Source organism: Lepisosteus platostomus, chromosome 10, assembly GCF_059453375.1.
Source record: "Lepisosteus platostomus isolate fLepPlt1 chromosome 10, fLepPlt1.hap1, whole genome shotgun sequence".
NCBI lineage: Eukaryota > Metazoa > Chordata > Actinopteri > Semionotiformes > Lepisosteidae > Lepisosteus > Lepisosteus platostomus.
This window is the reverse complement of record NC_142620.1, coordinates 46,009,181-46,023,318: the sequence shown is the minus strand read 5'-3', so window position 1 is coordinate 46,023,318 and position 14,138 is coordinate 46,009,181. Positions and strand designations below refer to the sequence as shown.

Genomic DNA, 14,138 nt, shown 5'->3' with positions numbered 1-14,138 from the left:
ACCTGTCCTCAGTATTGCCTCAAGTTACATGGATGCTTTGTTTTTGACTGTGTACTGTAAACACAATGAATAAGAGATTAAAAATCTTTTTATATGACTTAATGAAACTTTTTACAGACATAGAACCTTCTGTAATCTCCTGTTCTAGCATTTAAACCACCATGGGGCCTAATTAATTCAATTCAAGATGGTTCCTTTATGAACATACTGGCTCATCCCAGGCTGGGAGGTATCATTGTGTACTTCAGGCCAGGTTTCATGCTCAGAGCCTAATTAGACTTGCAAATTTCCATTATCTGTTTAGAACCCACCTCTTTAACTCTTAACAAATGAGTTCTACTCCTTTTTGTAGACCTTCCTACAGTGGACAGAGACTGTTTAATGTCATTTGCAGGCTTTCCTTTTCTCAAATCTCCCCTCATAATTTAGGAAGATTTGAAAAGTATTATTCCTTGACTTCTTCTGAGGAAGTGAAAAAGTTATGAAGCAGAGCAGATTGCAGTTCGTAGCCCAAGTTATTAGCCCAATTTAGTAGCAGTTTACTGCAATTCTGTCAATTAGTAATTGTATTAAATACCATTACATATATAAAGGTAATATTAAGTAAAAGTAAACAGTGAAAAAAATTAGTAGCTGTAAGTAAATAATTGTTATATAACAAATGGGTAATACATTTCTTGTGTACAATACTTCAGTATAACTTTATTTACAGTGTACCTGAGAGGTACGGTAGTTTTAATGTACTGTATGGTGATGAGACCGACAGGAAATACTACTAGATAATAACTATGTTATTAATGCAGGTTTTCATTCTGAAATAGATCAATACTAGACTGTAACTGGCATTTGTTGGGTGCATGATTTAGTTTTATAGTCCCCTCAGTTTGGCCTGGTCTAGATAATATATAGAAACCATTCCTTCTTTGTGATATATAGCTGGTCTGGGATTATTCATTGAAACAAAAAACACTGCCTTTGTTCATGATTAGAGTTTACCATGAGAATGGGAATTTTAAGGAGCTTTTTAGGTGTGCTCTGTTTCATTTTTGTGAGGTTGGGCTAGTGTTCTGAATACAGATTGACTAACATATGCATATATAATGTTGCATTGTTTTTTTTAATTGGCAATGAAAGCCAGGTGTGTTTCTTCTCAATCTGTTCTTACAAAGAATGTCAAATATGGTCAACTAAAGGACTGAAAGTTAACATTTTAATTTTTATAGCCCTAATATGGGAAATGTCTTTATTTCCAGGTGATATGATGTTGCAAAATTTTGTCTGAGTAAGGTTTTTAATTGGATGTTTTACACAGGCTACAGTTGTTTGTTTGTTTTTTTTTGGCTCTTTCAAATACAGAAGGTTCTCAACATAGACTATGTTCTCAACTATAAATTTAACATTCGCAAATTTGCTTGTAGCCAATGGGGACCTGCATGGAAGAAGTGCAAAGCTAAATAAAACCGAGTTGAAAATTATTACCCACACCTTTCAAATTAACTGCACAACAGGATGAATCTAGCTAGTGAGTGAGCCCCTACTGCCTGCCCAGTAACTAGTACCCTGAATCTGCAGCATGGTTTATTTTCTAATATAAATATATTTTTTTATTTTTTTATATATTTTGATTAGTTAACACGATCAGTGTAACATCAGTGTTTTACAGAATGCAATATTATACTGTAATTCTCATTTTATACCCCTGTTTTCATAATCAATCCGAAAACCACTCGACCCTATACTCAAACATTATGTAAGATTCCTTGAAGCTAATCAAATATATATTTCTTCACAATTAATGCTCTGTCTTTATTATCTTATTAAATCAGATTTTGTTTTGAAGCCCTGGAATGCTGGGTATCAAAGACAGACAACTTCAGTACCACCTGGCAAATACTGCAATTTTGCATTTCATAGTGTGATCTTTGGAATCTGTTGGTTTATTTTAATTGATCCAAGGATCTCTCTTTCTTTATGATTCTTGAAAGAAACCTGGTTATTGGCTTCAACAACTTGGCAAAGTAGGCTTTTCCTTTACTTCTTTTTTTTCTAAATGTTTGCCATTTGTAAAGCTTCAGCATATAAATGAATATATTTATACAGTATATAAATATGCATGTATATACACATATGAATGTGTTTTACAAAAAGCTGCAATATAATGTGACATCCATACATATTTGTGTGTTTTGAAACAAATATAAGATAATTTTTGCAAAAAATAAGAGCAATGAATGTTAACTGATGCTGATCATTGACTATGAAAAAATGTTTATAGTCATTCCATTTTGTATAGATATACAAGTTACATTTAATCAATTGTGATTATTTAAGTAGAACAATTAATATTTTACACATAAAACTGTAATTGTAATTGTAAATTTCATTCATATACAAGTCTCATACTGTGCCATACATAGATTAATTATAAGACTGATTGAGCTAATGTCGTTAGATGTATGCCCTTTAAGTGAGCAACCTCCTAAATGAATCAATAAGGCAGCAAATATCAATATATTAATATTTCCTATAAATGTTATGTAATGTTAGGTCGGGAAATATAAAATAAACTTCCAACCACATCTGTCAAAATCTAGTAAAAATGGATTTAGTCTAAGCTGTCTGTAAATATGTTTCCATTTAAGTAGTTACCTTGTATGAAAAAATATTTCCTGTTCTTAAAGATAAAATTATTTATGTTATCTTTAATGTTCAGCTGAAGAACAAACACAGGGCATGCAGAGGTTTAACTGCATTAATTACTTTTGCTTCTTCTGACAGAATAGCATTCTAGCTATGTGTAGTGCCTTGAATGTAAAGTGGATAAAAAGGGGGAACTTGAATTTAAAACATATATAAAGGAGGAAGAGACTTAAGTCAAATAATAACTAATACCAAGGAATCGGTTTTTACTATACCTGCAATGACCTGCAGTTTAAGCTATTTCAGCAGAATATACATTATATTGATTTTTAAGAGGATGATATTGGTGATTACCAGATGGTTTGAAAGAGCTTGAACTGAATCCCCTAAATGGCTGTCTTCTGAGGTCAATCGAAGAGTAAAGAAATCAGTAATGACTTGGAAACCACATGCAATCATGAAGTAATTGACTTTCCAATGGAAAAATTACTAAGTATGCATTGGTAGCTTATAGGAGACACTGGGAAAGAAGTATATTTCTACTAGGATTATGTTGCTGGCAAAGCTTATTTTATATATTATAGTCAGTGTTTAACAGCATAGCTAAAATTATGTTGAATAGTCTACTTATGATGATATCCTAGGAATAAAAAAGAAAAAAAATCTTCAAATGTGCATTAATAAGTAATGACCCACACATACCCCACCAGTCTAATTACCTGCTAACAATCTAGAAAAATCAAGGTTTGACAGCAACTGGCAAAACTAAAGCCGCTTGGAATGCACATTCTTTTGTACATGAGTACAGAGCCTTGCACATCTGTCAGTTCATGTGCTTTTGATGTGGAAATCCCCTGAAGAAATGAGGACCTTATTCCATACACAGTGTGTGATGCCTAGTTTTTAATTTGTTGCCCACACCTGCTTGAATGTAAACACCTTTAGGCATCAGTGTCTTGAGCAAAAGATGCCCAGCAAGAATGCAGTCCTCCACAGAGAATACTAATGGCCCTTAAAAAAAGCCTTAAACTACCAATTAGTCAAGCAAGACATTTTCTGAACATGTAATTAATAATATATTACTACAGCAGGAAGGGGAGAAGCTCCTCTAATGAGATTCTGATTGTCATATTTGTCTTAAACATTGTTAAATATCACAGGTGTCACAGAACAAATATGGTTATCTTTTGCCCAAAAACATTTCATTTCTTGTCTGTAGGTTAGGGGGCATAGAAGGGAGAATTTAAGGTCTCATCTTGTCATACTTTCACAGCACACAAGGGGCTGTGTGGTACTCATCCTGGAATGGGGGTAATTCTTGCAGTTAACAATGTGTCTTGTAGCAGGTATAGTGGTTGTCAGGAGGTTGACAGAAAGGTCATGAAAGGAGACTTTCCTGGTGGAATAGAAGCATTAAGTCACTCATTCAAAGGTTACTTGCCTGTATCTTTGCAAGGAGTTATGATCTCCCTGACAGTGCACCCAGTTATTGATCAGGCTGCCTGAATACTCAGTACTCGGACGACTTTGTGTCTGGCAGTGGTGCCTTAATTGGCTGGAAAGATTCCAGCAGCATTTTTTTAAAGTACAAAAAGAGGTCAGCAAAATGTAATCTTATAAAAGCCATCTTTTGGAGGCTTTATTTTGAAATATGCAAAAGAAACCTAATCTAAATTTACAAAACTCACTGAAGAAGTGTCTTTTAGGTTTTTTAGCAGTCAGGTTTTTTTTTTCATTTCCAAAAACAGATACCACACCATTAACATTGATATTAGTTATTTTTGGGATGATTTCGTTCATCAGTTGGTAAAATTAATTGTGAGTTTATGGGGTTGTATAATATTATCAAAAGTTTATCTTCAGTTTTTCTGAAGTGTCAACTGAATCATAGAATAAGATAATTTATAATCACCCTGCAACACACAACTGGCAACTCACTGAAGTTAAGCAAGTATGAGCCTGGTCAGTACCTGGACAGGAGATCTCCTGGGACAGGTAAGGTTGCTGCTGGAAGAGGTATCAGTGGGGCCAGTAGGGGGCACTCACCCTGCGGTCTGTGTGGGTCCTTATGCCCCAGTATAGTGACAGGGACACTATACTGTAAAAAGGCACTGTCCATTGGATGAGACATAAAACCGAAGTCCTGACTCTCTTGGTCATTAAAAATCCCAGGGTGTTTCTCAAAAAGAGTAGGGGTGTTGGCCTGGCCAAATTTCCCATTTACCTTTACCAATCATGGTCTCCTAATAAACCCCATCTCTGAACTGGCTTCATCACTCTGTTCTGCTCCCCACTGATAGCTGGTGTGTGGTGAGCGTTCTGGCACACTATGGCTGCTGTCGCATCATCCAGGTGGATGCTGCATATTTGTGGTGAAAGGGAGTCCCCATTACCTGTAAAGCACTTTGAGTGGAGTGTATAGAAAAGCACAATATAAGTATAAGGATTTTTTAAATTATTTTTTTAATAAAATGTTTAATTTATTTAATTATAGTAGGAAGATGTTTTCAAGTTTTTGTGCTTTACTGGAATCTTTTCCAAATTGACACTGGATTAAGTTCTCGCAAGACCTTTCCTTTTTTGATGTAAAATACAGCCTCAGGAAACAATGTCTCATGACGGAGCCAATGCCCAGGTTCAGTAGCACCCCCAAAATATTTTTAATACCAAGATAAATTGGTCAATTAAATAATTGTAATCAATCCTATGCAAATTAAGCTGTAGTATCTCCAAAAATCTGTTTTACATACCAAGATGTATTAAAACACAACAAACAAGTATTGGAAATAATAGCAATTAGTTTTGTAATTAATACCTCTCATTAAAAATCTCTGTACTAAAAGCAGAGATAAGAAATAAAATAAAGAGTCCTCCAGCCAAAATAAGATAATTAGGCAGATAATGTACTTTAAGAAACTTAAGTCTTGCTATCCAAACAAATCTCTAAATTTTACTGTTTTACTCAAACCCCTTTCGACTGGGTTGTATTTTACAGTTTTTGTGTAAGGGGTATGTATGATGATACACAATTCTTATGGTGGTTCAGATCAGATTTATAATACTGGGAATACCTCAATTACAGAGGACAAAAATGTATAAAAACCTATTTATATAAAACAAAATTACCTGAGGGATAAAGAATCATGAATTATTGGTGTGAGGGTTATTTATTTTATGGATATCTAGGTCCACTGCAAGTTATGCACATTAGTTGCATGTTGTACAATGAAGCATCTCGATTTCACAAGTTACTAGAGGTAGAATGATACAGTAAAGCTGGGTATACAAGATAACCTGTGAAAGATTAAACTTATTACATAGTAAAGATAGAAAGGTGAAACCTATTACACAGAGTAAACAAGGGGAAAATAAAAATCAGATTTGCTAATAAAAGAAAAGTTTGTTAGATTCTCCTATTAATTATTTCCTGCACACGTAATACAAAGTAGGCCTGGAATAGTTGTTTTACCACGTGTACTGTATGTGAATGTACTGAATGTGAGTGGACCCTGCAATAGATTGGTATCAGGTCCAGTTCTCCCAGGTTATGTCAAGGTTTACTCCCCCACTCCATCTTGGGCTTGTAATAAGACCCTATGCAAGCAGTAGAGTCTGGAGGAAAAGGAGACGTACTTAGGTACAAACAAGCAGGGATTTATTCGTACAGAAACAGGGACAGTTCGTGAGACGGGGAAGAGGAGAAAAGACACAGGTATCCAATCCAAAAAGGGAGTCCATAGAAAAGTCAGGGCACAGTCCAAGGATCCGAATCTGAGTAATCCATCCAGCCACGACGTGAGGTTTGAATCCCCGGGAAAGGGAAACATAGACACGACAAGACGTAGGAATCATGGGGTGAGGTCCTCCAAGCCCCGGGCTCAGGATGCGGGAGTTGTCAGGGATGAGGCCTATGCCCTCAGGCCACAGACGTGGGGTCACCTGATGCTAAGCGGGCCTCACGACATCCATATGCTAATGCTGAGCCCTGAGCATTGGAGGCACTAGGATTAAATAGAGAGACAAACAAGACACACCGGGAGGACATAAACAATCACATAGAGCTAGGGAGAAAAGAGAAGTTGAGCGCCCTCTGGAGGTGGGATGTCGACTGTGATTGTGACAAGTTTAGGCTTCGACTCACCACATCCATAGATGGAGATAAAGCTGTTATTTTTATGGTAAAAGTAGCTGGATTGCTTGATAATGAAAGTATACCAAAGTAATTAAAAATTTTGATCTCTGTTGCACTTGTTCCAGGTTTCTTTGTGGATTTCATGATTTAATGACTTCAGTACAGCTTCAACAGCCATGGAGCAGATGGACTGCAAACCCTACCAGCCACTTTCAAAGGTTAGGCATGAAATGGAACTGGCCTACACAAGCTCTTCAGATGAAAGTGAAGATGGGCGTAACTTGCGAAAATCGTACACGTCCAGAGAAACCCTGCCTGACTACGGGCAGGAGCTGAGAATGAACTATAACAGCCACAGCAGGAAACGGAAAGCAGCAACTGAACCCACCACACAAGGTAGGTTTTGGGCTGATTTCAGACCCTGATGGAGTAAATAAAATACTTGTTTTTGGAAAAAAAATAATTAAACTAAAATCAGAAATGTGTAAAGCAAATGACTTCTTTCTCCAAGACAACCTAAACTGCTTCCTAAGGAAGTATAAAGTGGGTCATCCACAAACAGTACTTTATTAATTTGCCCATAATGAGAGGAAATGTATCTTTAGGCAGAAGGTATCAGATGGGATGTTCTCTCCAATATCATGGTTACTACTACAGCCAAAACGCCCCTTGGAAATATGGGTAGCCAAGTATACTATTAGAGGTTAAACAAAGTTAAATGATGAATAATACAATTTCATAAGATTAACACTGAATTTGACTGACAGAGTAATGGCTATGGTCCTATTAGTATAACTTTTTATAAGCATGCCATCTTAAATGCATTTATCCTCACAAGAGAATGTCCCTTTAGGTTCTCCAACTATACTGTTGCAGTATTACAGGAAATAATGAATAGTGTTTTTGATTGCCTTTGTCTTTTATTAATTTTTAGTAGTAATTCTGAATATGTTGTAACTTGTTGTGTTATCATGTCAATGTAAGTGCAATTGATTTATGTGATGAATCTAGTGAATAATACAAGTACAAAAAAGCTACAGTAGCTGAAAATGATGCATACCGTATATTGTATATTGTGCCTATCGAAAGTTAATGCCCCTAGAACATCTTTTTATTCTTGTATCTGTTTCATGTACAGTATGTACTGTAAATGAGTACTTTTATTTCTCTTACAGTATATACTGTACATAACATACTTGACACTTTAAATGGGATAATTATTTGATTGGAAAATATATATATATTAAAAATACCAAAACTGAAATATTTTAGTTGGATATTTCTCCACCTCTCTTAGCTAATACGTAAGAAGAAGCACCTTTGGTAGTAATTAAAGCTGTGAGTCTGTTGGGATAGGTCTATACCAACTTTGCACACCTACAGTAGATTTGGCAATATTTGACCATTCATCTTTAAAAACTGTTCAAGCTCTGTCAAGAACTCTGTCTTGATCAACATCTGTCTTCAAGTCTTGTCACAAATATTCAGTAGGATTTAGGTTGGGTCTCTGACTGAGCCACTCAAGGACATTTGCCTTTTTGTTCCTTAGCCACTGCAGTCTAGCTTTGGCTGTGTGCTTCTAGTCACTATTAAGTAAAACTTACGTCCCAGTATCAGCTTTCTTGCAGAGGGCTGCAGATTTTCCTCAAGGACTTTTCTTTACTTTGCTCCATTCATTTTCCCTTCAATCCTGACAAGTGTTCCCTTTCTTGCTGAAGAGTAACATACCCATAACAAGATGCTGCCACCACCATGCTTCACAGTGGGGATGCTGTTCTTTGGGTGATCCGCTATGCTGGGTCTGTGCCAAATGTAATGTTTTCCAATTAGGCCAAAAAATTCAATTTAAATTTAATCAGACCACAAACCTTTGCTGCCTGTTTGCAGTATCACTTAAATGCTTTGTTACTGTTTTGTTGGGAGTGGCCATGCGGCTTACTGTACTTGTCCCTATGTAAAAGAAAGAGTAGTGCAACATTAATAGGACTCAAATTAATTCTACAGAAAATCCAGTAATAATATAACTTGATGTTACTTTAAATTAAAATGTATTTGTTTAGATGGTGTATTGACAGCAAGAATTTGGGAACGTAATACGCCAGGAGTAGAAATTGTATTTTTTGCAAGAATGATAGATATTGTGTTTGAATTGCCAGCAAACTTGGTTTTAAGACGTTTTTGAAGATGATGTTGTTTAGTAACACATGTGGACCTAACATATAGTCACATCTTGTGTGCACGCGCAACTTATTTTATTTAATGTATCAAAATGCAGTGAATTATATTATTTATACACTAGTTGAAATTCCTCTTTATCCATCATGGCTGTGCCCTGGGCAAACATTATCTCTTATTCATTTTCTTTTTTAATAAATGACTGACTGTAGCCAGTAGTACTCTGCCAGTAGAACTCTCCTGCCTGAACCAACGTAAAGGCAGTGTTTCTGGTTGGCGTATGATCTGTCACAGTGGTCAACATTTCAATGGAAAAAAAATTGGCAGGCCCTTTTCCCCACTCTGAATTACTGTATAATAAACACTCTGCTCCCATTACCAGTAATGTCAAAAATGCAAATAGTCTTTTTGGATTGCTTGTAACGAAAGCTCCACAAGTATCTTACAGCACACTAAAATTATTTTTTTATCTATATTTTCAGTAGTGTACTGGCATTTGATTCCTTTCTTATTAGCTTGTAATGTTCAAATCCTTATATCCTCAAGATAGCAATGGAAGGAATTTCATAAATTATGTATTGTGTGCCATAGGCAATTCATTTGAAAGTGCAAGAAAAATGAAGAACAAATTAATTCATTGCCTTAGCATTACACACTGAATTCCCTTAAAATACACAACATACAGTATGTTAATAAAGGAAAACAGTGTACTGCATCATATTAATAAAAATGTCTATATGCACTATAATATCTATTTTCTATGGTGAAATTGTTACTTCTTTCTATTTCAATATCCTTGTATACATATTAAACTCAAGCTTAATTAAAAACCTTGGATGCTTAATGCTTGAGCATCTTGTGTCCACAAAAGGCAAGTGAGAGTGACAGAAAAATTGAGGACACGTTAGGGATTAATTACTGACAATGTTTAAATGGCGAATGAAGTCAATTCATCACAAGCTGTTTTTTTCTTAATTATTTTGATGAGGTGCTTAATTTTCCCTTTAATTGATTAATTGTAAGAAATTCAAATAATGACAGTTGACATAAAAAGATGTTAATAGACTAGTCTCAGTTCACTGATTTTATCTCATTGTAAAACACAAGTGAATTGCAGAGTTTTTTGATTAATAGCATGCAAGTAACTAAGAATCAATTTTTTCTGTTTATTTTTTTTTGCTTGTGAATTTTCTGGAGAACATCAATATATCAATTTTACTTGCTAAGGACGTACAAATACTGCATCACTAAGTTCTAAAACTGATTTAAAAAATTAAAGTTCATTTTGAAGGGCTGTACTTATTTTTTAATATGGGATCTGTAGTAATCTTTAACACACATTTTTTTTTTCTGTTTGCAAACACCTTTTGTCAAGCACCCTGCACCTTTTACCCACATGTGCGAAGAAACAAGAAGCTTGAGGAAAGCTGCTTACTGTAAATGCCTTACTTTTTCTTCTCTTCACATTTTTTTTTATTCACAGGATGAAACATAATAGATGGAAAGTATGGAGGATATATGGACATTTTATTTGCTTGCATTTGTAACATCTGATGACTGTCAGAGTACTTAATTCTATTTAAACTCCAAATAGTAAAACTGTGAAAAAGCAAGTGATCTGCTTGTAACAATATTATTGCATTTTCAAAGATGTACAGTATAATACTGCAATACATAAAGGTTTTGTTACGGTTTCACTTAACATAACCATAATATGCTGGCTTTATATAGATTTTCAACCTAAAGGAACACACAGCTCTTTGCATATACAGTATGTTGCAATCACCTCTGAAGAGTCGCACTCACCAGGGAAATGTTTTGCAGCTACAATGCTCCAGCATACCAGCTACACTGTTGATCAAAAAAGGTGAGATTTCTTCTCTAGTTCAGATTGGGGAAACATTAGGTGCATCAGAGTGAAACTGAAATTTAACCAGTGCACTATGGTTAGCAACTTAACTGTACTGTTATTAAGAGCGCCTGCAATGAGCAGGTAATTTCAATTTTTAACGTCTCTGTTACAGGCTGGAAAGGAGTGCAAGCACAAATGTGGCTTGAACAAAATGCAGCATGGCAGAACTCTTTTTTATGAAGTTTCATAAAAACACTAGAAGTAAAACTTCTTAATGGTTCATTCATTTCTGACAGGCAGTCAGTTTTCTCTCTCACTCACGGCCTACTCCTGAGCCTTGGTATGTGGCTTCTCTGGCTCCTTTCTTGGCTTACTTTCACACCTGTTTTGAGGGAGCACATGATTTCATAGAGAGGCGCGTAGTTGACAAGTGCCGGGATCATAAGGAACTACAGCGGTCTCCTCTCGGATGTTGATTAGACAGACTGCATGTCACAAAAGCATGACACCCTCTTCAGCACAGAGTCCTCCGTCTCTGAACTGGGACATTGGCTTGGAAATTCTAGTCTGTAGGTAGGTAGGCAAACCACCACTTGTCCACCAAAACCACTTACAAGATCAACCTGAATTTCGTTAAAGGTCTTCTGTCCCAGTACTGACCACACCCAGCCTTTCTTGACTTCTGAGATTTGGCACAATGAAGCTACAAGGTTGTAAAACTGCTGTGAAAATGTATGCCTATACAGGAATCAAACCTGAAACTCTGGCGTTTATATCAACCATCTGAGCTAAGAATATGTGATTCATACAGTATATACAGTAATGCACTTCAGACTTATTAAGTAAATAAGGTTACTTGGACAAAATGTTGTCAATCCATACCTAACCATTACATTTGAGTCCCCACTTTCATTGATCTTTGGGCTTTGTTCCAGTTAATGGCTCACGAGGAGCTAAGAACAGCAGTTCCGACACAATGAAAGCACTCTTGTCTCCCCTCTGTTGTGTGAATATTTAATTCATGAACTATTATTACAGCTCCTAAAAGACTGTCCCTTATGTCAATGTTTATGTATTTAAATCTTGGCAACTATAACATAGCATCTGTTTTACTAGGTTTATATCTAACCATTAGTGCCCATGTGTATATCTGTTCAAAGATTGTTGTCCAGTCGAGTGATCCCTGAAAGGAAGTGTTTGAATTTGACCATATTTTAGCTAATGACTGTTGTTTTTATTAGTAAATGCTGCTTCAGAAAAAATGCAAGGTAAGGGTCATCACACTCTTTTGGCTACACGAAGCTTAAACCCCATCCCTCAAAAAAAATAATTGAAAGCTAATTAAGAATAATAGCAATGAACTGTACAAGTCATCCTTTGAACTATGCAGAATGTAAAAGTGTTTATTATTTGAAAATGTTTCAAAAAGCTTTTGAAGGCTTAGTATGAAATGGCGCTTATGCAGAAAGATTCTCTCAGGCAGACTTGGTTGCCTAATTGACTAGTAAAAATTGTCAGTGTTCAGTAAAAGCAAAAGTATAATGCATATGATAATTTTACCATACTACTATAACAGTAATGACACAATAATATGCATGGGTAAAAGTATTTACTCAATTATAAATTTTACACCCACATATACTGTATAATGGATGGGTAACCATGGTATAAAGCTCTAATTATCAGTTCATTTTTTTATATCTTCCTCTCTGGGCTTGTACAATCTAGCTTTCCCAAAAGCCCTCCTTAATTCGATTGGTGAAGCAATTACCTCTCTACCTGGACTTCTGTGTAGTAGAACTGTTGGTGCATAATGGCTGCTACTCACCAACCAGCTCCCTCCTATATATAAAGTGCTCTGGAATCCTTTAGGATAAAAAAAAACATTATATAAATGTAAGGAATTATTGTTGATTATTTGCATATAAATTGCAACAATTCTAGGAGATGTCCTTTGCACAAGGAAGTGGTTTTTGATTACTACCAAAAAACATGATACAAAGCTTTCAGATGAAGTTATAAAAGACTACAAAAACATATGTTATTCTTTAGAGTGTTTCATGCTCAGTTATTGTCAATCTCAAGCAATTGAGGCTTGCTGTCATTTTTATCCATGTAGATGTGTTCAACAGAGCTCCAAATTGTATCTCTTCATCTTTGTGTTATTTGAGTGTGTAGTTAAAGAAATAAGGCATTAAGTGACCATCATGTTATCTTCGGCCTGAAAGAGACTAATTAATTAGTATGAAGCACATTGTTCTGAAACAAAATCACTTCCTATCTGTTAAAATAAGAGTAATTCCGAATCATTATGTCATTGATGCACAAATAATTTGAATTATTAAATCTACCTGGTGATTAGTGGGTTTTTTTCCAGTACTGAAATTATTTGTAATTTTAATGTGATAAGCATATTTGAAGCACTTGTAAAACAGTGTTTGTTTGTTGTTGTTTGGTTTTTGTTTGGTCATATCACATTATTTAGAATAAATGTTTTTATAAAGGTCAACAGCAGGATATGTGTGCTGTTATAATATAAATACTTTAGGCTACATAACATTTAACTGGAGAAAATATGCAAATGCAGTCTTATTATTTCACTGTTGTAAAATTACTGGATGGTTCCAAATGTGTAGATGTCACACAGTTGGGTGTGATAATAATGCTTTTGGTTTGTGCTTTCAAAAGGTTCACATTTTATACAACATTTGAGACTGGCCAGCAGTGACACTTTATTAAAAAAGTTATCATTAAATCTCCATTGTTTTTTGTAGGATTACAGCAAACATGTGTGCCCTAAATTCATACAGGTTTGATCAAGTGCCCTACAATTATATCTGTGTTCTTCTAGCACAAATAATAAATGACTCCTGGCACAACAGGAATTGAAAATCCACCAACATTTGTGTCAAATAATGGAGGACAGGATATTGTTATGAGTATGTCTTTATTGTGCTGTTAATCACCTATTCAATTGTGACAATAATAGCTAACAAATGGAAAAGAAATGTTAATATATTTTTGCAGTTCTCTCTGTAAATGTTGAAATCTGTTGAGGTAAATACAGTAGAAATGTACAGCACTAAAGCATGGCTATTAAATAATTAATTCTGTGGGTAATTGCATTTGTCTTCATTTGAAAGTATATATTTTAAAATTCATAATCACTAATAAGTTATTCTTCAATTTGTTTTGAATTGTTTTTATTTTTATTTAGTCTTGAATTGATTCAAGGGAATACCGATTCCCAGAAATATCCTTAATGGACCATAGACATTCACATCTTTTTCTTTTTTTACATTAATTTATATAACTGCATTTCACTGAAAATACAATGTA

The 14,138-nt window shown here is 35.1% G+C and overlaps 1 protein-coding gene across 5 annotated transcripts in view; it reads left to right on the top strand.

Moving 5' to 3' along the window:
- Window positions 1–14,138, top strand: part of tenm1 (teneurin transmembrane protein 1) — a 339,710-nt gene that overhangs the window by 119,526 nt on the left and 206,046 nt on the right. For all 5 annotated transcript variants that reach the window (XM_088596739.1, XM_088596742.1, XM_088596741.1 and 2 more), the window contains one exon: window positions 6,898–7,168. In XM_088596739.1, coding sequence (XP_088452865.1) covers window positions 6,949–7,168 — 220 coding nt within the window. In that variant the 5' untranslated portion in view covers window positions 6,898–6,948. The remainder of the gene's footprint in view (window positions 1–6,897; window positions 7,169–14,138) is intronic.